Raw genomic sequence first — 26142 nt, forward strand, 5'->3', positions numbered from 1 at the left:
GGGAGCAGAAGTAGGACAATGCATCTGATACAGATAAGAGTCCATACAATTATTTAAAGTGCTATAGGGCAGCATTATGCAATGGGAATAGTCACGGTTACCAGGGTAACATGGGAAGAAATACTGGGTATTAATTCATCTAAATGTGTGATAGGTTATTGAAATCACAACAAGCTACACAAGTGAAAAATTTACACCAGGCTGAATTGTCTTTAATGTGGACCGAGTTCACTTTGCATGCAGAAATTAAGTAAAAGATCTCTATGTGCTGATGTTAATAAATGGTTAGATTTGATTTTACTAAGACTACAAATGTTGCTTCACCACACCATTTGGTGTCTTATGTCCATGTAGGCTAGGGGCTTCTATGTGCATAACACAAATAAACAAATACTACTGGAACTGGAAAAAAGCTGCAGAGGAAGTAGTATTTGCTTCATACAATAATTCTTTTTTCCATTCTTCTTCTTGAGAGAGATGAGAAATGACTTTGCAACCTTTACTTCTGGCATTCTGGCAAAAAACAAGTATTCACTGCTTATGCTATTCAGTGTATTTAGCCTGTGTGGTTTTTCAGGACATCATGTGCAGTTTCATGGAGTATTACATAACCTCCTGGCAGCGAAGTAGCACACTTCACGAAGCCGAGCAGCGTTGTCTGCGTCTTTAACACGGCAGGTGACACTGACATGGGAACGACTCGCCAGAGATTTAGGCGGATATCCTGTTAGAAATAAATATCCAAGGCTTTGATTTGCGTATAGAAAAATACATTTGGTGCATGGCGCTCAGCTACAGTTGTCTGTACGGTATTTAGAATCGCATTGATATTTCGTCAGTTCAGTGGATGTTGACGCAGCGTTATCCAGAAGGTGTGTGTCACTGTTTGCACAGATTGACGCGCACAACACGGGTTGCCTCTGCGTCTACCGCCTGTGTCCCTCCCTCTCCGGCTCGCAGCATCGTTGACAGCCCGACGATGCTGTCATAAACCGGAGAATTAATTCACCTTTTAACGATCCTGAGGGGGTCTGTCGTATTTCCTTAATGGTTATTATGGTTGGATGCATTGATTCGTAAGTAGGCTACGGGCCTGTAATGTGTTATTGGATGCGACCCACCTCTGAGACATAGGCTGGTAAACCTGCTTGTTATAGGCTGCTGCTATTTGTATCTGGTCTGATAAGAATACGTGCGCATCTTATGTTGTGTAGCTGAGGTCGGTGTGAATAATACACTTCTGTTTCACTCGGAGGCTTTCCAAGGACATCATTGAGCGACACGGTGCGGCAGCGATGTGCACGTCTGGCGGCTAGAAAGAGCAAGCAGGAAGGAGCCTGTTTCTGCTAGTGCCTGAGTTTTCAGAGTTATCGGTGATATCCAGGGTCCAAGCGCTCTGCTTTCGCTCCTCACTTCGCTTTACCGCCTGGCTTTAGGATGCGACGTCATGAGTTGATCGCGTCTGACAGATGTTGCTGTGTTGCAGTTGCACGGGCGTAGATTCTCCGCTTGTTCTCGCTGTTTTGGGGATGATTCTGTAAAAAAAAAAAAAAAAAAAAAACTGTTTGTGTGCTAAATGGTCAGTCCTCGCTTTGTGCTCGGACACATCGCAACATTCATTTAGTCTTCGGGATTGCATAAAATGATACCAGGATCTGCCGCATCAATGCTACCATCTGCAGAAGCTGCGAAATTGTACCAGACCAATTACGTCCGCAACTCCCGTGTCATCGGACTTTTATGGGCCATCTTCACTATCCTGTTCGGTATTGTTAACGTGACCATCTTCTCACAGCCCTATTGGATTGGGGATGGCGTGGATACGCCGCAGGCCGGCTACTTCGGCCTTTTTCATTATTGCATCGGAGACGGGATCTCCAGAGAGCTGGCCTGCCAGGGTAGCTTCACCGAGTTCGCTGCTATCCCCTCCAGTGCGTTCAAGGCCGCCTCCTTCTTCATTGGAATGTCCATGATGCTCGTTGTCACCTGCATCGGCTGCTTCAGTCTCTTCTTCCTCCTCAGTACCTCCACCGTGTACAAGATCTGTGGCTGGATGCAAGCAGCATCAGGTAAGTGCATTTTAGTGTCTCTACAGTGGGGTGCAGGGGCTGGAAGGGACACTGAAGGGGGCTTAGAGGATAATTTACTCTCACTGCTTTCACAAAATGTAGGGAATATATCAAATAAGACAACTTTCAACTGTTATCTCCCCATCCACACACACACAGACAAGATCTTGAAGAATCAGATGAGTATAGGTGTGGGGGCATTTTTTTCTGTGTTGGGGACCCTTACATAATACGTTTTTCAAACCCTTGAAGTCTTGAACACTGGGATGGATTTGAATTTGATTGATCCATTGATTAGATAAATGAATTGCCAGTGGGAGCAGCCGAAGTGAAGATAAGCAGACAGTGTCCAGGATCTCTCTGGGAGCTGTCAGCCAATACTGCTGAAAGACAGTGCTGTCCACGGTGCTGAAGTTTTGCTGAGGCCGTGACAAGCATTGTATTTAGAGGCCCAATCAGTGAATGGATACACTACAGGTGTAGTCACATATGAAATGTTCCTCACCTTATCCTTTTTCAAAATGCCTCTATGTTTCCCAATACAACACTACATCATACATGCGCATGTATGCAGCTTAAACCTGAAATGATGGTAGCTTACCATTTGACTGAATAATGTAATAAAATAACAAATAACACAATACTGGATCGATGCCTATAACTTTTATAATGCAATTAAAAAATTAGTAACAAATTCCAAATTTACGTATTTAATTTGATTTTTCTGAGACTACATAACCATATAAAATATGCTCTGAATTACGTGTGTATGGTATTATACCGTACGTACTGTATCGATACAAAGCAGCCAAATGTAATGTGAACTGTCTTTTCTTGTCCATGCAGATTAGTTAGTTACTGTATGATCTGCAGTCTGTCCTCAGCCAACAGGTCTGTGTGTGTTTGTGTGTTAGAGTTGGTTGTGTTGAGGGTGTTTAAATGTTGTCAACTGCTGGCAGCATTTTGTCACTGTAACTGTGGGCTAATGTCATCCAGCGCGAGTGGAGGCCTCCGTCATCAGAAATCAGAGTTGTCATCATCAGCAACATCATCAGAGTCCGAAGGCCGCCAAATACTGGTTTGCTCATCTGTACCAGTGGTCGAAGCAGCCCGCTTCCTGTTCGCAACCAACACAAATGAGGGGGATTATTTGGAACAACTCCAGCTCAGTGCGTTATGTTGGGCTGAATTAACGCAATAAGCCTGCCTAATGAGGAGACCGCTGGGCTTTGTGTTTCTGCAGCTAAGAGATGAAATAGAAAGCCAAGAGGAGAGACCCTGACCACGACAGGCTGGCACAGGGATGCCTAATGAGCAAGCCTGGCTGCTTAGCACTGTCAGACTTCATTACACTTAGCTGAAGGTTAAACTCACGCTGCCTTCACTTACTAGCCTTGTGGAGGACAGGTGGCCCACTGGCATCTGTAATGGGCCCCTTACTGTCACCTGATGTTTTGATAGGGAGGTACAAATCGTCAATATGATAGTGATAAATGGGAGGCCAGAATGTGTGTGTGTGGAGAGAAAAGGGAAGAGGGAGCAAGATTTCTTTATCCTCTATTTTCCTTCTTGAAACATTTTGGCAACATGAATGTATGACACATCTCATGCCAATAAAGCAAACTGAAATTAAAATTCACACAGTGGGTCAGACATAGCTTGTTGTATTCCATCCCTGCTGATAGACTGGTCCAAGGACATGAATGACACAGTCAGTATTCAGAGCACTGCTCTCTGCTCCGTGGCAGCGATCTTTCTCTCGGCTTCATCAATCATCATTACAGGTCTTTTTTTTTCTCTCTTTGTGAGGCTGAATTTCATAACTTTTTCTTTGTCTTTGGTGCAGAGTTATATTGGATGACCTGTGGTATGATAGGTATGGGAAAACATTATATAACTCTACCATGCTTCATTGAGCAAAAGGGCTATTTAGACACACCAACGCAATATCAAGGTCAAACTGTATGTGTTGACCAAGACTATATGATTAAGGATATACTGTGTGCCACTCATGCAGCAGCTTTCACAAATCCCCGTGGGCTGAGGTCAGAAAGTCGTGGATAAACACTTAACAACATATAACAACTTCACGCCATTGCACAGAGCTCCTGAATCAGTTAGTGAGAGCACGCACACATCTCTAGCCATGCAGGGGGAGAGTTTTCTGTGAAGCCCAGGTAAAAATGTTGAATGTTTGATGAGAAAGCAAACCACCAGAACACATTGGAACTCTCAAAATGTCTACCACAGCCAAAACGAAGTTGAGTGCAGAAGCGCTCCTGCTGCCCTAGATGGACTCGTATCCTTCTCTTTCTATCCTCGCAAGTGCTATTTCTGTCCGTGCATCTGCTCAAGTCCATGGCATGCAGATGTAAGCGTGTGTTTTTTTCCGCAGAGGTGAGCACAGCAAGAAACACGATGCACAAGCCCCTTACCTTATCTCTTTTCGTTACCTTCACACAATTTCACCCCCCTGTGCATCTCAACGCATTTGAGTTACTCATTTTGACCTTATCCTATCTCCCGTTTCACTCACTTTTCCTTCATTTTCTTTTATTTATTTCCTCCTCTCCTTTCTTCCTCTTTCCTCTTCACACCCTTGTTTCACTCAGTGCTGTACAGTATGTGCTGTTCACTTCTCTCTCCATCTGTTCTGGATGGTAACTGCAGTTCTACAGGGGTCTGTACACCAATTAACTAAGAAGACTGTGAGGTCAGTGATAATTACTTCACAGTTTTACACCCTGTCTACGTACCCTGTCATGGCGGCTGCCAGGCCTTTTCTACAATGGTTGAGATTGTTTCTTCTAAAAAAAACAAAAAAAAACCCAGATATGAGTCATACCTGTGAATAACCCAAGACGTAAGCTTTGTAGAGTCAGCAGAAAAAATGTGCAGACTGAGGGTGGCGTGTTTGGAAAGATACAGACTGTTTTGAAAGGACTGCATTTAGGGGTCAGATTTCTATTTTTCCCTCTAGTTGTTTATGTTATTCTTTGGTCTATTTCGTTCGCGTGGGCTTGAGTGTGTGCCTGTTATTTTTTCTAGAAATAATTAAGAAAGAAAAGATTTGCTTTGCTAGAATAATTAGGCAAGCAAAGTGACACAGATGCACTTGGGAACACCCTCTGCCACTTATTTGATGTCTCATACTTTAGGGATCTAATTTCAGATTGTGCACAAGCCTGTGCTTTGTGCAGCATTTGTATGGATTCTTCTGTTAATGAGCTGAAGTAAGTTTAAACATATGAAAGCTTTGCCCAGTGAGCTACTCCTGGCGTATCTGTGTCTGATTATCCAAAAGGTGTATAGTTTCTGTGCTTATACCACACGATAAACAATGTGTTGGGAGCACAGATTTGATTTTTGTATGTGGAAATGTCAGGCTTACTTTCATTATGAAATCATATATGATTTATTGTGCTTGTCAAGAGGTTGTCATACATATTGAGGTGTAAATTATAAGTTTCATTTAGCTGCTTCAGGTTCAGGGTTCCTCTCACACTATCATGGCTTACTAAGACATTGTTAATGTTATTAGTAACACCTGCGCTTGGAAAAAGCTTGAAGTTTTGTTAGCTGGTGAAATTAGTCCAGTTTAGCTGAGCTACTGAATGACCATGGAATCATTAACTACTGCACTCAAAATTGTAGGAAACACCCACACCAATATATGTGGTTTAATACTCGATAGCCAGGTGTTATCAAATTTTTTTTTGTTCTGTTTGTTACATTATCATATGGAATTACTCTTGCATCTGCCTTAGCTGTGAGCACATCTCATTTAAATAGTGAAATTAGCAGCTTCACCAATAACTAGATCAGGCCTGTAACTCACAGTTATTTTCATTATTGATCAATCAGCTGATTACTCTCTCAATTAATTGTAGTGAGCAAGATCTTCATTTTTGCTTTGTCCAGCAGTTCAAAACCCAAAGAGAGTCAAATTACTGTCACATAAGATAAACTAAAGCAGCAAATCCTCACAGCTGAGAAGCTGGGACTACTTACTGTTAGCATGGTAATTTTACTTAAACAGTTTCTAGTTAAATTTTGTCAATCGGCTAAACCAAAGTACAACATATACTTCAGTTAGATCAGCAAGCAGTTTTCACAGAAGTTAAACAGCCGCTTCGAACTCTCAGCACATCTTGTGATTTGAGCTTCTAAGCTGTTCTTCATTTCATGACATACCTTCAAAGTGCCTGCATACACATAATACAGCCATCTGTGATTGTTCTTCATGACTGAAGAAACGCACAATTCAACTGTCGCATTCATTTCAGTACCTCCGTCAAGGAGGTTATGTTTCCACCGGTGTTTGATCATTTGTCAGCAGGATTACGCAAAAAGTACCCAACCCATCTGCACCAAACTTGGTGGAGGGATGTGGTGTGGGTCAGGCAAGAACACATTACATTCTGATGTGGATCGGGTTAAAGGTGGGGATCCAGGAATAGGGCACCTTTTGATATTTTTGCCAATTTCTCAGGAAATAATGTCAATGTTGATGTAAAAATCTATTAGTTTGAACAATTTGGTGCCGATCCAGATAATAATCCGGATGTGGTGGAGGAAAATGCTGAATTCTGATTTCATTATCTCACACAACAGGTAATAAAACCATACAGCTGTCTTGTGTAAGGGTTAAAGACAATATATAGATAACGCCACTTGTGAACAAAAGATGTTCAGGGTTGTTGGCCTTGGTGGAGGTATGTGCTCTACTGAATGCCCTTTTAGTTGCATATATATTATTGTTTGAACCAGCATGCTGGCACAGCAAAAAGAGCCTTGAAGACAACAGCTAAAATCGACTTTATATAAAGATGGATCAAAATCAAACAAGAGGAATCAACACATCAAAACGTTAAACTTTTGTTGTCTGACAGAAAGGAGCGTGGGAAGATAAAGGAGAAACAGAGATGACGATAAAGAAAATAAAAGGAAGATAAGATGTGAGAGGACAATATGAGATCTGAAGCTAAACAGAAAGACAGAAGGCAGACAGAAAACAAATCAGATAACAGAGCTCAAAGAGGATATACCGATCCTTTAGGTCACCTCTTCTCTCTCTCTCTCTGTTATTAAACGTTTCTCTGTGGCTGCCTTTCACTCCCATGGTCCATTAGCTCTACTGAGAGGATTGTTCTGAAAAGAGCATTAAAACCTAGTTGAATCCAGAAGTGGAAAGTGGTGGAGCTCGGCATGAGAGTGTCCGTCATAGAGCTGCATTTTTCACTGCAGCAGGACCAGACCTGTTCTCCACCTCTCAAGAGGTAATGCTACAAATGAGCACTTATGTCTGGATACCTATCAGGCCTTTAAAAGCAAATTAGTGCTTGACTGAGGAAAAGGCTGATTGTGTTGCTTTTGCCTGTTTCTTTGCTTCCTGTGTGTGTTTGTGCATGCTTCACGGAGCCACATTCAGTTCATTCAGTAGACATAGCAGAGGCACATCCTCTGTTTGCACGCTAATACTTAACCACCTCTGCCCAGTGCTTGCCCATCCCAAACAACATCATGCTATAGCAGAAGATTTGCATATAAATGAACTACATTTCTATTAAAATGCAGAAAAGAGTCGACTTTAATTTGATGAAGTGCTGTTAAGCTATGTCCATAATTGCCTTGATCCCAAAGTAGTAAACAAAGAAAATACTGCCCGAACAAGTTACATATTAAGTTTCAGCACATTAGAAGTTTTTCATCTTCAACAAACTTTTCCAGTTTTTTTTCATCCGTCCTTGAAAGACCATCATGCATCTAATTTCATGTCATATTGAGTTTAAGTGAGTGAACCTGAATATTTTCACATGTTATAGCTGTACCTTCACTGTTTAACCAGAAGATTGAAGCTAACATTGTACTGCTCTATCAGCTCCAGTGAATTTGTATATATCCATAGTTCAGTTCACTTCAGTCTGGTTTGACATTGTGGAAGTACTTTGAAATACCAAGCTAATGCAGTAAAGCAACCTTCAATGTTACTGAGTTTTTACAAAATGCTAAAACATCGCTATTATTACTTAAAGCTGCCTGTAATCTATATTTTGATATTATCAGTGGATCAAATGACTGTTTGCAATGTGAAGGCTGTCGCTTGCGGTGCCAAACCTACAGCTGACAGACAGAGTTAGCAAGTGGCTGGTGAACAGAGGAGCATTTAGCAGCTAAACAGCCACATATTTCCCTGAGGAGTTGTTTGTGACCAAAACAGATCTAAAAAGAGAGACAATTGGGTCGCCTGAAACAGAACTCCAGATCAATACTAATGTTGCTTTAGAACTGCTGAACATGTAAATACTGCCTAAAAGTGGCAAAAAATCTGTTATTTTACAATCTTTAAAATAAATTGTTAGTGAGTGATATGTACTATATTCTGCTGACATCCTTATTGAAGTAAATTCCTATTTCTATTTATTAAGTGACATTCCGGTGCTGTAGAGACGTTTTCATATCAAGGAATTTGAATAACGCAGGTTTTCGGTCAAAATATAGTTTATATATATGAATAAATGTAAATTATACTTACAGCACAATTCGTCTATGATTTAGTGTATTTATAGATGTCGACAAACTCATACTAATGTTTACAAACACCAGCATTAGAATTTCACACAGTAATGTACGTGACTAATGTTATGCATCTAAACAGTTGGCAAAATAAACTAGTTAGTGAAATACTGTCAACATGCATCCCAGTCTGATGAATAAATTACCTGTGGCCTGTCCCCCCAAATTAACTTCATAAGTGTGCACCTCCTCTCTGCACAGTTTGTGTAGTCTTAATGTGTCCACTTGTATGACTGTGTAGCCTGAGACTTTCACAAATGTTACACTAGGATGTCTAAACTGCAGCCCGTGACAGGAGGCCAATCTTACCTCGGACCTTTTTGTTATTTAACAGCAGTCCGTGACAGTTTGGGGGCTGTCGGCTACTATCATCATGTTAGAAACAGTCTAATGCATCTAGTCACTCGTGCTGCTGCAGCTACATACAGAGCAGGGAGTAATGTCTCTCTGCAGCACATCAAGCCAAATACCCAGCGGGGCAGATTTGTGTAAAACAGAGAGTGAAACAACATGGGAGAGTACTGTCTGCTGTTGTTACAGCGAGGTGCATTAGCACTTTTAACTATGAAACGCCAGTGAGAAATAAAAACTGGGACTGTGGTGCTGTTTGTCTATGAGAGATTGAGAGAGTGGTCTCATATTGAGTTAATTGACAGAAAAAACAAGACGAGGCCATAGGAGATTTTGAAGCAACGGAAATATGAGAGCAGAGTTGCTTGACAGTGGCATTGTCAGGTGGTAAGAGGGGTGAGGACAACTAGTTTGGGATACTTGTAGAGCCGATCTGTATTCCCTCCAGGTCTTTTCAGAGCAGCACTTGAAGTGAATGTGCTGATCCACCACCTTTTTTCAATCAAAGCAATTGAACACACAACACTGCCTTGTGCACCAATCCACACATAGCTCCCCTGCAGTAGGCAGCTCAGCATCCAAAGGGGAGATCAGGGTGAGCTCTACAGAACAAACTCATCACTGTGACTCTTCTTAGTTGTTTTTCTGTCCTTGTCTCTCCGTCTGTCTTTTAAACTGTTTCTTCCACTTTCCCTATTTTCATTAAAAAAAAAATTAAAAAAAAAAAAATCACAGCAAGGAACAATCAGTCTTGCTTTCTCGCCCATTTCCCTCACGTCTACACAGGTAATCTGTTTTCAAATCACCTTCTGCATTAACACCCTTAGAGTCCTACGTTAATTAAGAAACTCATACAGCCAGTTCAACCATCTAATTATAGCCAGTGGGAAGCACTGGGGAACCATCATCCATGCAGCTCTCCCTACTGCTGATGGTTGACAGCAAGCGGAGAGGATAGATGGGTCTATACTGATGTTCTCAATGTTGTGTTTTTAATTACATACCATGGCCAGGTTGTTGCAGCACAGCAAGAGATTCAAATGCAAAGCCATGTGCTGATTTGTAATGCATATTTGTTGATTTAAGGTTTATTTATGAATGCAAAAAAAGTTTGTATAATTTAAGATCATGTTTTTAGCCATCAAACCAAACAGATCAATGTTGATTAATTAGCCCACACTTTAGCTAACACTGAGTTTAGGTGTGGAATACAAACTCTAAATGCCAGCCAAGTCGTCATCACGATTCCCCTGCGCTTGGTGTCCTTGTAGCTCTGCAGGGTGTGGACTATAGATTTGCTGGAGTTAATCCTTGTGATCTCAGAAGTGGCCTAGCTCAGGCCAGAGCTCGGGGTGGGGGGTGGGGGGTGGTGGTGGGGGGGGGCAGCAAGGACATTGTGTGCTCGTGTTCATGTTTGACACACACATATATATACTTTTTTTGAAAGTACATTTAACCAAGTACATTACTTGTGCCTTACTTGGGTAGTTCCATTTTACGTCACTTTCTACTCCACCACATTTCAATATTGCACTTTTTAAATTACCACATTTATTTAACAGCTCTAGTCACTAGTTTCTTGTCATGTTGAGATTTTACATACAAAACATAGTATGATCTGTTTAAAAAATACAATGCATTGTATATGGCATATGATATCACCATTATATGAGACTGTTAAAATGAGCTCCACCATGACAACTACAAAATTACCATTTACACATTAATACCTAGATAATAATGATCCAATGATTTAATAACTGGGGTTAGTCAGCATAATGAGTACCTTTACTTCTGTTATCTTAAGTAAATTTTGTTGGTAATCACCAACTTTACCTAATACTTAAATAATTTGAATACATCTTCCACCACTGCAAATGCAGAACACTTTAAACTGTGCAATATATTAATTTGTGTCAGCTACAAGAGTTGTAAGTCAGTCTAGCCCTCAAGCACTATTTTGTTAGAAAGTGGTGGCTGGAGGGAGCATTTATGAAATCTTGTATTTTTAATTTTACTGAATATTTCATTTAGCTATTTTCACTGAAAATACTGTTACAACTACATCATCGTTCGTTAGTGCTCTGCCGCAGACCCTCAGTCTGTCTAGGGTGAACACTCCTCATGTTAACTGTTGACTGGCAGAGCAGAGTTTACCTCCATCGTCCCTGAACTGGTGGTTCAGTCTGTATATTCACAGAGAATTCAAAGGCCTCTTTTGATCCCCATTGCCCTTGCCAATCCTTATCCTCTGTGGAGGTACAGGCTGCATCTGGACCTGTTACATAAGCCCTCCACCCCAGCCCGACTCCCTCCTGCTCTGTTCACTGCGGTTTACACTCTATCCCCTCCCCCATCCTCTAACTCCGCAACCCCACCTCTGCTTTAACCTGAAATGTTATATCTATTACAGAAGCACACGTGACGTAGGATCTAAAGGACAGAGAGATAGATAGATAGATAGATAGATAGATAGATAGATAGATAGATAGATAGATAGATAGATAGATAGATAGACTTAATGGATTCAGTTGCTTGTTTAATTGATTGACTGAACAATTGTGAGTAATCGTGTGTGGGAGGTGATTGACACGTTGCCTCCTTTTCGTCCTCTCCTGTTAGGCAGAGATGTGTTTCAGTCTCTTTTTAGTTTCATACAGTACATCAGTCTTGTTCTGAGGCTGTAGATGAAATGATATCTCTAAAGATCTCCTTCAAGTTGAGTTATATTCCCCGTAGTATAGGTCGGATTACTTCCTGCAGCCTACAGGTACACTATTATACGCAATATGCTGTTGTGGGAGGACCATTTGAAGCACTACAAGATGGTTAAAAAGTCTTTGTAAGACTTGTCCTGGCACAGAACAGAGATGATTTGATGAAATAGGCCATTTCTTGCTCCTTCTAATCCTTTGAATTGCATTGAGAGGTAAACTGTGGGCATTATCGGTTTGCAGAGAATTGCTGAAGACAGAGTGGGATACAGAGGATGCCTGGAAGCTCCTTGCTTCCTTCTAGCAGTCACTGAGTTTTGCCAGCAGCTGAAGCAGAAATAGATTTGGACTGTAGACAGCTCATCTCAACAAGCTTGTTCCTCATCTTCTAGGGGAGCTAGTTGGAGTCAGTTTTAAAAGTTTCTCTTGCCCTACTTTCCACTGTATCCTTGACACTTTGGAAGTATTTTTGTAGACAACTGTCTTAAATTTGTATCCAACCAGCTGTCTAGAAGTATGCTCCTCTTCTGCCTATGCTGTCTGAAACTATGAAACTCTAAATCCTATATGTCTCATTATTTTTTTTTCTCTTATATCTATAGTGTAGTGCTGCCAGAGTGCAGCGTAGTGACCCTTATTTCTCCAAGTGAGGAAATAGAAAATTTTTTCAGTTCACATAATTGAAATAAATATCAATTTTTAAGGGCTTGCAGATACAATCATCACTATGTCATGCAAGAGAGCCAGAAAAACAAACTGAATGGTCTAACCTGTCATATTGACATTTAAGGAGTGTTGTGTCCCCATCTAGATGCATTTCCCCAATTATGTTTCACACACAAACATGCAGGTGGTAGAACAGGCTGTCCACTAATTGCAGGGTTGGTGGTCCCCAGCTTTTCCTCCCCACATGTCCCTGAGTGAGACACCGAACCCCAAGCTGCTCCTGATAGGCAGGCCAGCACTTTGCATGGCATTTCCATCAGTGTGCGGTAGATGTGTGTGTTTCTGTGTGAATGGATGAATGAGAGGCAAATTGTCCATTTACCCTTTATCAGAGCTGTTCAGTGTGTTAAGACACCTGCACATGCTCAACAAATACTGACTGGGCCCATGTCCAGACCAGTGGCTTATGGGAGCAGATCAGCAGGAGAAAATCAGTGGCCGAGCAGAAGTAGTTGATGAGACTTGTTCAAGGGTTCCTCAACAGTAGGTTTTTACAGAGAGAGCAAAAAAGGATGTCTTGTACACTTATTCTTCCCAGATAAAATTAAGGATTTCCTAATGGTACCTTTCAGTTATAAGTTTATTTAGGTCATATTGTAGCCCATGTGACATTACCTCCAGGTGTTTTTAAAGCAATCTGAAAATGTTTAGACTCCAACCAAACCAACAGTATCAATTCATGCCAGTATGGCTTGAAAATCCACTTGTAGGCAGACGTGAGCCACAGGTAAAATTTTAGTCTGCTTTATGTTTTTCGTGATCATTGAATTGTGCTATAATGCAGTTGTGAGCAGGCAGTGTTTTGAAAACTCTTACTTGCTAGTGCATTCAAGCGCTTGCAGCAAACTCCAATATCCGGTATGCTTTGAAAAAATGTCTGCAGAAATGTAAAATACATGCAGTTTGTTGTGAAATTGTTAAATAAGTTAAATAAGCAGAACCAGCCGTGTGATAGCTGAAACGTTAGGCTATTACCGCTCCCACCTCTCTCCCGCAATGTGCTGTTTGGCCCTGGGCTGCTTGTCTCCAGACTCAGCAGCTTGAGTCACCCGAGCACCCAGCCACACTGTCACATTGTGCCTCAGCAGTGGCAGGAGTCTCACTCCGCCTGGAGCTTAATTCTGAGAAAAGCAACGTAGACAACAAGCATCGCGGATGAACCATGTCTTTAGGGGTAGCAGATCACAGTACTAACAGATGAAGAACAATCACAAACTGTTATTTTGTTCCGTTTGGATGCGAGTAATAATGGTGCTGTCTTTTTATATCTCCCTTTGCATTTTGTATTCCAATCAGTCGAGTATAAAAGACTGTTGAAGGAACACTTTGAACTGAAGTGGTTGGATTTTAACCACATTCAGGTCACTATTTCACCTGTGGGAGTGTAACATTAGCTCTTACATTAAAGCAAACTTACCTATGTATATTCATAGGAAGCCCCACTGGGATAAACACTCGAAGCTGTTCCCAGAACGTCTGTGACGATTTCCTTTTTTGAGCTGACTTTTAGTTTTTACCTTAAATGCCATTTTGCAGCCACAGGCTCATTCACCAGAGAGGCTGTCAGTTCAGTAAACACTCTTTTATTTATCAGCACCAAGATGCGTCTCTATGAGAAGTGACAAAGGAATGAGCACTTAAGCCATTGTGTATATTTTACACAAAGACGTCCATGTTTGTGTTACATGTTATGCGTGTGTGTGCTTGTGGTTGAACTGGATAGGCGTATGCAGTGTAAGATAGCACAGTTTGGGTTGTGTGTATGCATAATTCAGTTTGTCACGGCTATTTAAATGAGAAGAGGAGAAAATTGGGATCCACAAAGGACTGTGGGAGTTGAAAAATGAGAATCTCTTTTCATGGCTGCTTAGATGTGCTGCAGATGTGTTAGTGATGGAAAGAGCAGAGAACACAAAACTGTATATTTCCATCTGCCACCCAGTGCAATCAATGACATGCTGAAACACTGTAGACACACTCAGACATGCAATTGCATTGACAGTGTTACAGTAAAGCATGAGCCAGATGCTATGGAGGTAGATTAAAGTCTAGTCTTTCAAATACATTATATAATATATGTGATTTACTTCTCTTTGTCTTTAAACTTGACACACAAATCCAATCAAGCTGCTTCTTTGGAGGTGACATCAGTCCTGCAGTCACCTACAACACTTGTAAATGATAAACAGAGACTACAGGAGGCAACGGCGTTCTTTCAGTATCGATGGGATTTAGTAGTCTCTTTGGGAAAATGAGCCAATGTGCTTCTGACAAATCTACTGCCATCAAACCATTCTGTACCATCTGCTGGTCTGCCCTCAGACTTTCCTGTAGCGCTGTTTGCACCTAATCTGCCCTACCTACAGTCTCTTACATAAACTGCTGTTGGCCAACAAGCGCTTCTCAGCCCAGTTTTCCACTCGCACGGTCCCAGTGTTCCCAGGAAGAGAGAGATACAAACAGACAGAGGTGTGTGAGTGTGTGTCTGTGTGTGTGTGTGAGAAAGACAGCATTGAGTAAATACTGTGAATAGCTCCACCGAGGGGCTCCAGCATATGGTAGCCAGTGCTCATGACGTTAGTGCGGTGCTGGGTACTTGCTGGCGGCCACACAAAGGGCACGAGCATGGCACCCTACATGGGCTCCTTCTCTCACCACATCTACCCTCCCTCCCCGCTCTATATGCTCTCGCTCACTGTATCTCTGCCTCGCCCTGCCTCATAATCTGTCTCTCCTCTCTTTGCGCCTGTCTGCTCCTCCTGCTCTCCAGAGGGAGCGGGAGGAGAAACGGAGAGAAGGGCAAAGCTGAAAGGGTAGGATAATGCCATCAGTTAATATCTAGTCTCCGCTCCGACTGACAGCTGCATTCTGTCAAGTGTGCTGCTATTTCTGTGGCGAGGAATGGAGCACACAGTTTATTACTGCAGCATGAAGTTCTGCTCTGATGCAGTGCGAGTGGGTGACGCCAGCAGATACCTAAAGATAATGAGATAATGCTTTACTTTAAGTCCCCCTATTTATTATTCATAAGCTTTTAGTAAATAGTTGTAAGCAGCTATAAGGAGTAATGTTAATTAATGTATGGTATTTGCCAGCATTTAATTCATTGATTTGTTGTTTTTTTTGCTAGTATATAAAATGTCAGAAAATGACTATATTTGTTAATATTTGTCAGTTTTGTCTGTTAAATTACCTAAATTATTGCCCAATTATCAAAATAACTCAACTAATCAATTCATCGACTGATCATTCCGGCTCTAATAGACACAGATTAGTTAGCACCATGAAAATGACTAAACAGGAGACAAGCCTGCATTAATGGTGTTTGACTGGACTGCATTAGGAGCTAATGATGCTCAAGCTACTTGTTCTGTTATGATGACACTCTTCATTTCAGATGTTTTTTTTGTGTGCAAAATTATTGATTTGTAAAGAAGCTCGACCTCTGAGGGACTGACATAAAAAAACAACAAAACAAAAAAGCTGTCTCCTCATTTTTAGATTGTGGTTTTCTTGTTTTGTTATTAAACTTTCTGTGATGACTCATAGTCATGTTCGGCTCATCTGTGGCCCATTGATGATGGTGATTAGATCTAGTATCTTGGGTCTCCACTGACATGTACTTTAGTACATTTTATATATTACTAATTTAATTTAATTTTTGTATTATTTTGAAAATAATCTTACATTTCATGGTTTGCTCCTGCATTGCCTTTGGTATTATTGATATGGGCATAGACTGTATGGTGCTATAGTTGTGATTTTTTCCTCTGTGAATTTTCCTTAATCCTCTCCTTATGTAAGTGGATGTCGCACTGTGCTGTATTGGATCTCCAGGACTGTGTTGTGTGGTGATGGATTAGCTGACTCCAGGCTTACTGTTACAGTATATGGAGGGGACATGTGCTCCTCCTCTTACCACATGCTGTTTCTGGAAACAGGAGTGGCATATGTGGCACCCTCTGTTGGTATAATCCTGGCCAGTGCATCCCTCAGAGTTCATCATCTGCAGAGTAGATAACGTTCAGCAGTGACTGAGACAGATATTTTACTGCTCTTGTATCTCTTGTTCTCTTTTGGTCTCTCTCCCCTGATGCTATCAGCATTTGTCGGTGTACACCTCTTTCATTCTTCTTTTTCCTGTACCCTCACTCGCTCTCTCCTTCTCCGTGAGCCTCTTCTCTCTCCTCCTGAGTCTCAATGTAATATTCATGATGGCATTGAATTGAGCCAAAGGCATCCAAGAGACACCCAGAAGGATCTGGAAAAGCTTTTGTTACCTTTTCAATAAATGCATCACGAGGGAGAGAGAATCGTAATGTGTGTTGACTCTCAGAATATCAAATGTTATTTGGTCTTCTATGGCACTCCCCCTGTTCAGTGAAGGTTGTTACATGAGCCTCCATAATATTCATAGCATTTATACAGCTAGGAGAAACACAGTTTGTACAAATTCATTCTTATTCCAGGGTGAAAAAGCTATATTCATATCAATGCACCACTATTTGTGACTGCTCATTTCTTTTCCCAAACCCCCAACGGAGGAGCAACCAAAAAACACATTGACAGCTTACCCCCTGGGTCACCAAATAACATGACAGCTGACTGATGGCTTCAGCTAATCAGCACCATCTCAGGCTGGACTGCTCTATCAAAAAATCAGGGCTATTACGATGTTCAAGCCAAGGACATACAGAGGCAGCTTTGTCTCTTTCTTTCTGCACTGACTGCATCAAACTTTCCCTCAGAATTATGAGCAAAACTATTGTTCTTGTGTTAATTGTTTGTCAAACACCTTGTGTTGCTGAACAAACAAGAAAAGAAAGAAAGAAAAAGTCATTAGATGTCGGGGAAAAAAACACAACAACTGTCTTTTTTATGCGAGTCGGATTTGCCCTGAACCACTTTACAGAAAGTATTGAAAGGTGCTTTAGTTCAACAACACTACACACACACACACACACGTAGAAGCATTGTCAAGACAGGGCCTGCTCTGTGGCCTCTGCAGCTACAGTCAGCTTCTGTATTCGTCAGTGTGTCGTTGACAGTGACATCAGAGACTTGTTAGCAAGAGGTGGACAGGCAGACAGATTGTGGAGGTTTGGCTTCATGTGACGCAGGTAGAAGCGGACCTGTTCACTGTCAGCTCACTGTTCACAATGTGCAGTAGGTCCTCGGCGACATTCACTCACGAGCTGAATCGTGTACTTGACTCAAGAGGACGTTTGACAGACTGCGATGCTATACTGCATATAGAGCTCGTGTGGGCTGAGTGACATATGCAGGACCGAGTGAGGCCCTATCGCGGCGTGTCACGGCCAAGTTAAATCTTGCTTGAGCGAAAAAGGCTCGTTGCTTCATTGTGTGGCTCTGCCTAGAGACTGCAAGAGACGCGGTCTCTATACTTTCATGAAACCAACCAGGGCTGTACGACTGTAATGTTGACACTAGAGTATATGACAATGATTTCTGTTGCTTAAATACTTGTTGTTTGCACATTTATTTATAATATATAGTCGAGGAATATCTTCTGTTGTAAAAGGCTGTCTGAAGTAGAATAGGTCATTGCGGTACTCCTCCATCCGAGTAGCTGAGTCTGAACAAGCACCTGAGTCCTTGCTCCCTGAAACACTGTGTGCATATGAATTTGTTATGACAGTTGGAGACATGGGGGAAGGTAGAATAGGAGTCTTGGGGATGCTCTGCTCTGTTGGGTATGCGGTTTGTCTGCAGCACATATTGCTCTGTAATTTCTCTCTTACTCATTGTCTCTCACTGAAATTTCTCTCAACACCCGCTAATTTTCAGGACTAGTAAAGACTGCAGCGCGACTGTAACCAAATGCAGTGCGTGTGTGTGTGTTTGTGTGCTTTAATGGATATGTGTGGGCAGCTTGTGTATGCATATTAACCACTGTTACCACTTTTGGTTTTAAGACAGACAAAAAGCTACAAATAAGGCCAATATAAGTTAAATACACATATATCTCTGCTCAAAAGGTGTTCATGTAAAAGCAGCATGCAGACATTAAAATGCAGATTACATGGATAACAAACTAGAATAATGTTCAAAATCCTAATACATGAACAAACAGCATTCAGAGAGGAAACATTGCAAGCAAGTGTTTCGGGGATAAAGAAGTGGGTTCGTTTTATTAGTATGTTTTATTATTAATGTGCAATGCACTCTGGATAATTGTGCAGTCAGCTTCCGCTGTTCTGCTGCAGCATCACCTCAGAGGAGAACCTCGCTCAGATTCAAGATGAGAGAGATTTTTACCCCTTGGGCAAAAACTGAGAATGAGGAGTGGTTAGTTAAAAACCAAAGAGGGAGAAAAGGCTGCAAGACTGCATGGTCTCTCATTTTACTTGTGCTCTTCTGCCGCAGCATCACCTTAGAGAAGAATCTCTTTTAAACTGAAGATGAGAGAGATTCAAATCAAAAGATGAGAGAGAGATTTTACACTTTGGGCAAAAACTGAGAATGAGTTGAAGTCTAATATTACCACTTCTTAAAATGCAAGAGGGAGAGAGAAATCCATGCTGTTGTGTAACAAAACAAGTTAGAAGTAAGGAAATCCTGGACAGTTTTTCATATGACCAGAGCAGTTACTACATTCTATATCTCTTGCTGCTACTGTGTCTGGCCATGACTGTTGGTGGATGTTTACTGCTGGTTTTACTGCTCTTCCACAGGAACTCATTGTGTGTAGACACTTATTTCCCACCAAAGGGAAGAAATGAAAATCGATGTGATGAATACAATAGAAACAGTAAAATATCCACAGAGGAGTGTGTAAAAGGGTGGAGATTTGTAAAGCACTTGAAATGATCATTCTTCTTCTCTCATTTCCCCCCAAAAATCTCATTATCCCTGACCTCATTTATTACTGTGCACTTTTCCTCCCATGCTTTTGTTCTGCTTATACCTTTTGTTCCTTCCTCTCCTCCTCCCACTTTTTCATCCACTATCCTCCCTAATGTTGCCCCTTCTCTTTTACTGACTCTTCCCCTCTCTGCCTCCAACTAGGTGTCTGTCTGGTGCTGGGTTGTATGATCTATCCTGATGGCTGGGACAGCGATGAGGTCCGGCGGATGTGCGGAGAGCAGACGGACAAATACAGCCTGGGGGCCTGCTCAGTGCGCTGGGCCTACATCTTGGCTATTATGGGCATCCTGGACGCCCTCATCCTCTCCTTCCTGGCCTTTGTCCTGGGGAACAGGCAGGACGGCCTCATGTCAGAGGAGCTGCTGGCTGAAAGCAAGGGTGAGAATGTACTGTCTAATCTGATAAAATGTGATATATTATTGATCTTCCTTGGGAAAATTCCCTCTTCACTTGTGCACTACATTGAAAGTCAGCCAGCTTCAGAGCAGCACTCTGGGAGCAGGGCTGCTACTTGCCAGCATGTGAACTGAAAATGATTTATCCATTAGCCTACCTTCACTGAATCTATACTGCTAGTTTTGGTATTAATTAAGTGAAATTATAAATACTTCTCCACATGTACAGTGAATGCATCTAGAATTGGGCATTGATTTCCTTAAATTTCCAATTATTTTAAATCTTGTATTGGGTTATAAATCTCTGGGTCATTGATGTGGAATTGATCAGTTTTTCTTTGGCTGGGTGGTACCAGGAGATTTACTCTAAAAGTGTGCTCTTGATGCAATTTATGCTCCTATAGTGGGCTGGCAAAAGCGTATACTTAAAGCAAATGAGAGTACTTTAAAGCTTGCTTTAAGCATAGACTCCTGATTTATCACAACGTTCTACCAGACTGAAAATGGAAAGTGCACACCCATTAAGGTCGTGATAAAACATACACTTGTCTGGCAAACAGATTCTGTGGGTTGAATTCATAACAGGATCACAGTCAGCGTGCTTACTTGTGTTTATGACAAATCAAAGCCAAAATTTTGATGTAATGAGCTTTTGATGCAGCCTCAATAAAAAAATAACATTAAAGCTTCAAATGTGCAATTTGAACATAATTAAGGGGATTTTTTAGATAGTGAGCTTGATATACCAAAAAAAAAATCAGCAACCAAGTGCACTTATTTTAAGCCCTTAATAATGCTTCCTGTTTCTGATCCTTTTTGATGAACAGTGGTGATCTATTCTGAAAAGAAATTGAACCAAATCTACAGGGACACAAGCCTAGTAAAAAAAAGTTGTTTTGCTTTTTTTCTTTTACTTCTCCATTTTGTATGCAGTGTATTGCATCTGCTGTTAGTGTGATATTAAAATGGTTTACAATACATAGTCACACGGCTTTATGTTTTCAAATGATGTGCATTTCATCAATGAATGAAAGCCGACTCAGCCAGATGCCATCCCAAATGAGTTGACAAACTCACCTCCATGTTAAGGGGTTTTAATATCCTTAAGATGATATTTTCAGTATTATCTAACCATAACTCATGTTTCTACTCCCCCCTGCACTGTGACTGTACAATGATCCAAAAATAGTAAGAATATCTGGCAGACTCTACCACCATCAGGCCTCACTGCCCCACCAGAGATCTATTATACAGTGAGGGGAAGTGATGGTGTAGTCATAGAAATGGCCTGGCTTAAACTGGTGTCCATGCATACTGTATGCGATTCTGGATCACTATCGCGGGTGTACACAGTGAGATACTGTGAAAAGGCCTGGGTCCAGGTGTGTGTCCCAGTGGGAAATGGGATTAGTATGTCCACGCCATGTAGCCTTTAATGGAAGCAGACAGGCATGGGCATCCAGCAACCCACAAAAGAGAAGCGAAGCGACAGAGTGGGAGAAAAAAGGGGCACAGGGGGCTTGGAAAGACTGACTGATGATTCCTCAGTTTGGTGTCACACTCTTATGAGAGAGATGCACATGTAACATCATCATGGTGCCATGTTTAATCATCTGTGGATGTAGCCGGTAACATCATCTACAAAGTAATACAGACACCTCTAGGAAGTCTAGGGAGGCCCGTACAATTTCTGTTTTCTCATTTCCAACCCCAGTGACCTTCAACTGACAAATAAGAGATGAAGAGACAAGGTGAAAGATATATGGACAATGTCATAGAAGAGAAAACTTGAATAGGATTATCAGTAGCTTTACTAGTCAATAAATGGCCTCATTGTGCAGCCCAATGATATACCAGTCCTTAGTTTTGGGCTCTGGAGAATCTATCATTTATGAATAATTCATTGCAGCTCAATAGTCTTTTACCAATTAGCTCATCCCTGATGCCATCTACTGGTGTTTGTGTGCAGTACAGCCAGTCATTGGGAAGAATGCATGTGTCTGGCAACGTGTGAACATGGGAGTCTATTAATAGCATGACCTTGAGTACCATGTTATAGCACGTTAATATTTTTCTCTGTGGTTCTGTTCTGTTTGTTTGTTTTTTCAGAGGGAGGCAACGCCTAATCAAACCTATATAGTGAGTAAGAACAAAACATACATCTTGAAACATTTACATGTTCTGACAGAGCATGACAGTGTCTGTCATTACATAAACCACCATGTGCAACCATGCACAATGTGATTGATCTAGAATTTTTAACATATTATCATACATTAACATTTAATATATTATTATTACTGGTGTATTACAGTGTAAGTAGCATTTTAATATTGTAGCTGGAGCCAGTTTTAACAACTTTACACTGTTAGGTGTGTATGAGCATATGAAAGGTTTAGTATGTACATTTTTAATGTATGAAGTACCTACTAATTATAGCTGTCAAGTTAATGTAGTGGAGGAAAAGTACAATATTTCACTCTGTATGTAGTATAAAGTAGCATAATATGGAAATACTCAAGTAAAATACAAGTACCTTGAATCAGTGGTAGAAGATGTACTCAGATCAATTACTAAAGTACTAATACAACAATGCATTGTGTGTATTAAGTAACAGTCTTGCATTCAAAATCTCAAGTACATACGTTTTATCAGAAAAATGAATAAATTATTGAAAGTAAACATAAAAATCATTAAATTTCATTATTAGATTGTTAATACTGATCTATTACTGTGTGAGCAGCCTTCTACTGTTGTAGTTGGCCATTTCAGTGGTTCCCAGTCTAGGGGTCAGGCACCCACCAAGAAGGTCACAGGATAAATCTGAGTGATGATTAATGTGGTATAAGACTTTGAAATCATTTTACAGGCTTTTCTCTTATCTTTTGTTTTTTGTGAGATCTTGGTTAGCTTTCCCTCTTTGGGCCACAAACGGTTGTTTTAATTATTACTTGTTTAGAGCGGAAATCACTCTTTGGTGGAATTCCTGATAACTCATAAACTGCTTTATTGCAAGGGTCACAAGCCAAAAATGTTGAGAACCACTGGTTTAATCTTCAACAGTGCTTTGTGTTTTAGAAACTGATCATTATATAGCTGTCAAATAAATGTAGTGGAGTAAAAAGAGCATGAAATGAAAGTGCAACTACCTCAAATTACACTTTAGTCACGTACTTGAATACTTAATAACACTCACATTTTCTTTCTTTCTCTCAGGTTCCTGAATCACCATGTGTCCGTTTCCATAAAGTACCAGCCCCTCAACATCAACTTAAAGGAAGGAGGCAGTCCAGGTCTGTAGAGGAGAGGAATACTATTGAACCAGCCAGCCTGCCTTTTACATCTACCTGCCAAAAACCCAGTGTAACCCTACCCTTGAAGTCCAACCATATTGCTCGCACTCCACACATCATTTCCAACACTTAGATGGAGCCTTGTGCTCTTTTTTCCCTGTGTGTCTACCAAGTTAACCCTTGCACAGCATTACATAGACCATGGCAGGGGCAGAGACTGTTACTCTATTGAGAAGTATATGGACTACCCACTACCTACCTGAGAGGGCACAGGGTTGTCACCTGCAGTACGAGCACAGACATACATATACACATATGCCACCTCACTCATATCCACAACAACAATTCTGTACACAACATTCAGTCCATTCAATCAAAACATTAACAAACTGTAATAACAAATATTAAAATATGTTAACACTTAGCTGTGTGTATCACCTTCAGAATGTGTGTCATGTTTTATTTGTGAAAAGAAGAAACTGCTCAATTTCAGATAATATCGGGTTGCTGTAAATCTGTTGTGTTTCATATGTAAGGTTTGACAATGAAATGAAAGTTTTAGTTTCTTCTTTTGCTCATATGCTCCTTTGTTCCTCTTCATTTACTGGAAAAAAAAAAATTTAGACTGTTTTATAAGAATATTATCATCCAAAAGAGAAAAAAACTTGTATTTACAAAGTATGTACAGTGAATATTAAAGATGTTCTAGGAATTTTAACAAAACCCATTCAATGCCCTGCTAGCTAACTTTCCACAGCGCTTCAGTTTGAGAAGAAATATAATATTTTATAGTCTGTGGTATCTACACTGTGATGGGGGCTATTAGGACTGTCTGCTGCAGGACTCGTAGCTGCTGTGCGAGTGTGCTTCTGTATGTGTGTGTGTGCAGGGAGGTCAGTGGCTATATTGGAGTGAGCGTGAGTGCATGCACATACAGTATGTGAATGTCAGTGTGAATGTGTTGTGTGCAATAGTTTGTTGGGCTAGTGAACAAATATGCCAGCCTCACACACAATAGTCCTGTTGTGTAGCTAAATCTGCCTGTCTCAGTCTTTGTCTCCAGCTCTCTCGTTCTGTTTCACTCTCTTTTTCCCTTTCTCCCTTTGTTTTGTTGGGACATACAGGGTAAGATAATGGAGTTGGAGTATCGTGTAAAAAGTGACAGGTGTGCCTGAGGATTGAACTCTAGTGATAATGGATGAGTAAGGCTTGTCCCAGCCAAGATATGTCCTTATGTAAATAGATATTCTATAGATACCAAACAATTAGAAAATGTGGAGGAGGTTAACTTACTGCAATTTAAGAGATTCCTTTAAGAATATATGAACACTTAATAAAGGTTTTCACTGTAAAACACTGTCGTGATTTTTTGTTCATTTTCTCAAAAGTTATTACTCATCAAAGGGGCAGTTACAGTCGTCCAATGTCATCTGTGGCTGTGGAGGATGTCAAGTCTGAGAATGTTTCAGCTTTGCCTTGAAAACTAAAAATGTATAAATTCAAAACAGAAATCCTGCCTTGCAAATTCTGGACGTCAGGTTTGAAAGACGTAGGCATGTAATAGTCAATTTGACCCATACTAAGGACTATATGTCAGGATATCTCTGCTGCATCGATTGTGACCAGGCATTTCTTAAATCTTAGCTGTCACTTGCAGGTCTCCCATCTTTATGGAAGTGCGTTACTAAATTACTCTAAAGTACTATTAAAGGTGTCACCATGGCTATTAGGTGGCGCTTTTGACAATTACAACTTTAGTTTGTAATATTGTTAAGAAGGCAGCTGTAAGGGGACATAAATGATGTACAAATGGAACAGACAACGAGTGGTTTACTCTGGTTTTTGAAGTTAAATTGCAGGCAATAAAATAGGTCCCTCAAAAAATTGGTCAAAATACACAAAGTATATTCGTCATAATCATGAATATTGAGTTAGTCAGGACAAAACATTAATGATCAACCTTTTCTGAAGAATTTAGTTTTTTAAAGACACCCTACATTCTGTTATGAACTATGGTAAATTCAAGAAAACAGTCCCAGCTCAAGCTCTGCATTTAAACATAATATTCAACCATATCACACAGTTGTCATCGATGGATGGAAATTACTAATTTGTCATGGATAAAATAAGCTCATCCATCTGCTGATGAATACTGCATTACACAGGTGAAAGTTTCAGGAAAGGCCAGGATGTGGTCCTTGAGTTGGAACTGTTTTGTCAGACTGGTTTTCAAGGTGAGGAATAAGTAAACTTTCATGCTTTCAGGGAGGGGTAAGGCTTTGGTGAACAGATGCATTTGTTAATTATACCATTCTAAATATGATTGTGAAAAATATACAGTAAGTGGACTTACAATATTACAGATGTTAGATACATAACAGATTAGTGCACCACACCGACAATCACTCAAAATGGGTTTTGAGGGAAAATGAAAACTTAAGAGTTGAATTTACAATTGTGGATTTTACATTAGGTATTTATTGATTGAAAAGTAGTAGGATATGAGAAAATGTATTTAACATGTTCATTTTCTCTCATTTTTTATTCAAATGCAAACCTTTATTTCCATGAATGCATTAAAAATTCAGAGAAAAAAAAAAAGCTCTGCGGTAGGCCACAACTCTTGACTTCATAATTCCAAGCAACACAAGTAACATGGCTGGCAAGAAAATGCAGTTTCTTTTAGAGACAAAATTGCTATGAGATTAAAAGATTAACCTCTAGCTCACAAGTCACAATAGTCTTTTTATCCAAGTCACAAGTCAAGACCACAACACAGACAAGAATGTTGTGGAGAGAAACATGAGAGAAAACAAGATTTATGCCACTTTAAGCCATTATTGTTCCATCTGGTGCTTTAAGGCATAATAGCAACATGTCTTTATGCCTCAGATGGCTTTGTCCTCTGGAATAGAAAAGAATCGTTGAAAAGCTGATTACTCTGATTTATAACACTCAGTACTGTCAGCCGTCCAGATCAGCTCTTGGTTTATCCAGAACATTTACAACTGATTGGTTGTGCACCGTTCATTGTCCTCATGGGAGTCCTGTTGGCTATCCAGAGGGTGGGAGCAGGAGTAACTTCATTTTGTTTAATTGCATTTCGTTGCAGCTCAATGAGTGAGTGCAT

General features: G+C 40.6%; 1 protein-coding gene across 1 annotated transcript; it reads left to right on the forward strand.

Annotated features, from left to right (window-relative positions):
- Positions 1–642: 642 nt before the first annotated feature.
- LOC130176477 (LHFPL tetraspan subfamily member 3 protein-like) lies at positions 643–24370 on the forward strand. The gene is made up of 4 exons (XM_056387596.1): positions 643–2069; positions 19466–19702; positions 21829–21858; positions 22936–24370. The coding sequence occupies exons 1-3, from the start codon at positions 1643–1645 to the stop codon at positions 21843–21845; spliced, it is 681 nt and encodes a 226-aa protein (XP_056243571.1). The 5' UTR covers positions 643–1642; the 3' UTR covers positions 21846–21858; positions 22936–24370.
- The last annotated feature ends 1772 nt before the right edge of the window (positions 24371–26142 follow it).

The sequence above is a fragment of the Seriola aureovittata genome, chromosome 10 (assembly GCF_021018895.1).
Source record: "Seriola aureovittata isolate HTS-2021-v1 ecotype China chromosome 10, ASM2101889v1, whole genome shotgun sequence".
Classification (NCBI taxonomy): domain Eukaryota; kingdom Metazoa; phylum Chordata; class Actinopteri; order Carangiformes; family Carangidae; genus Seriola; species Seriola aureovittata.

Bases quoted from the DNA above. Each gene is read 5' to 3' on its own strand.
- LOC130176477 (XM_056387596.1), top strand. From the start codon at position 1,643: ATGATACCAGGATCTGCCGCATCAATGCTACCATCTGCAGAAGCTGCG. The intron at 2,070-19,465 runs GTAAGTGCATTT...GCCTCCAACTAG, and splicing joins CTGGATGCAAGCAGCATCAG to GTGTCTGTCTGGTGCTGGGT.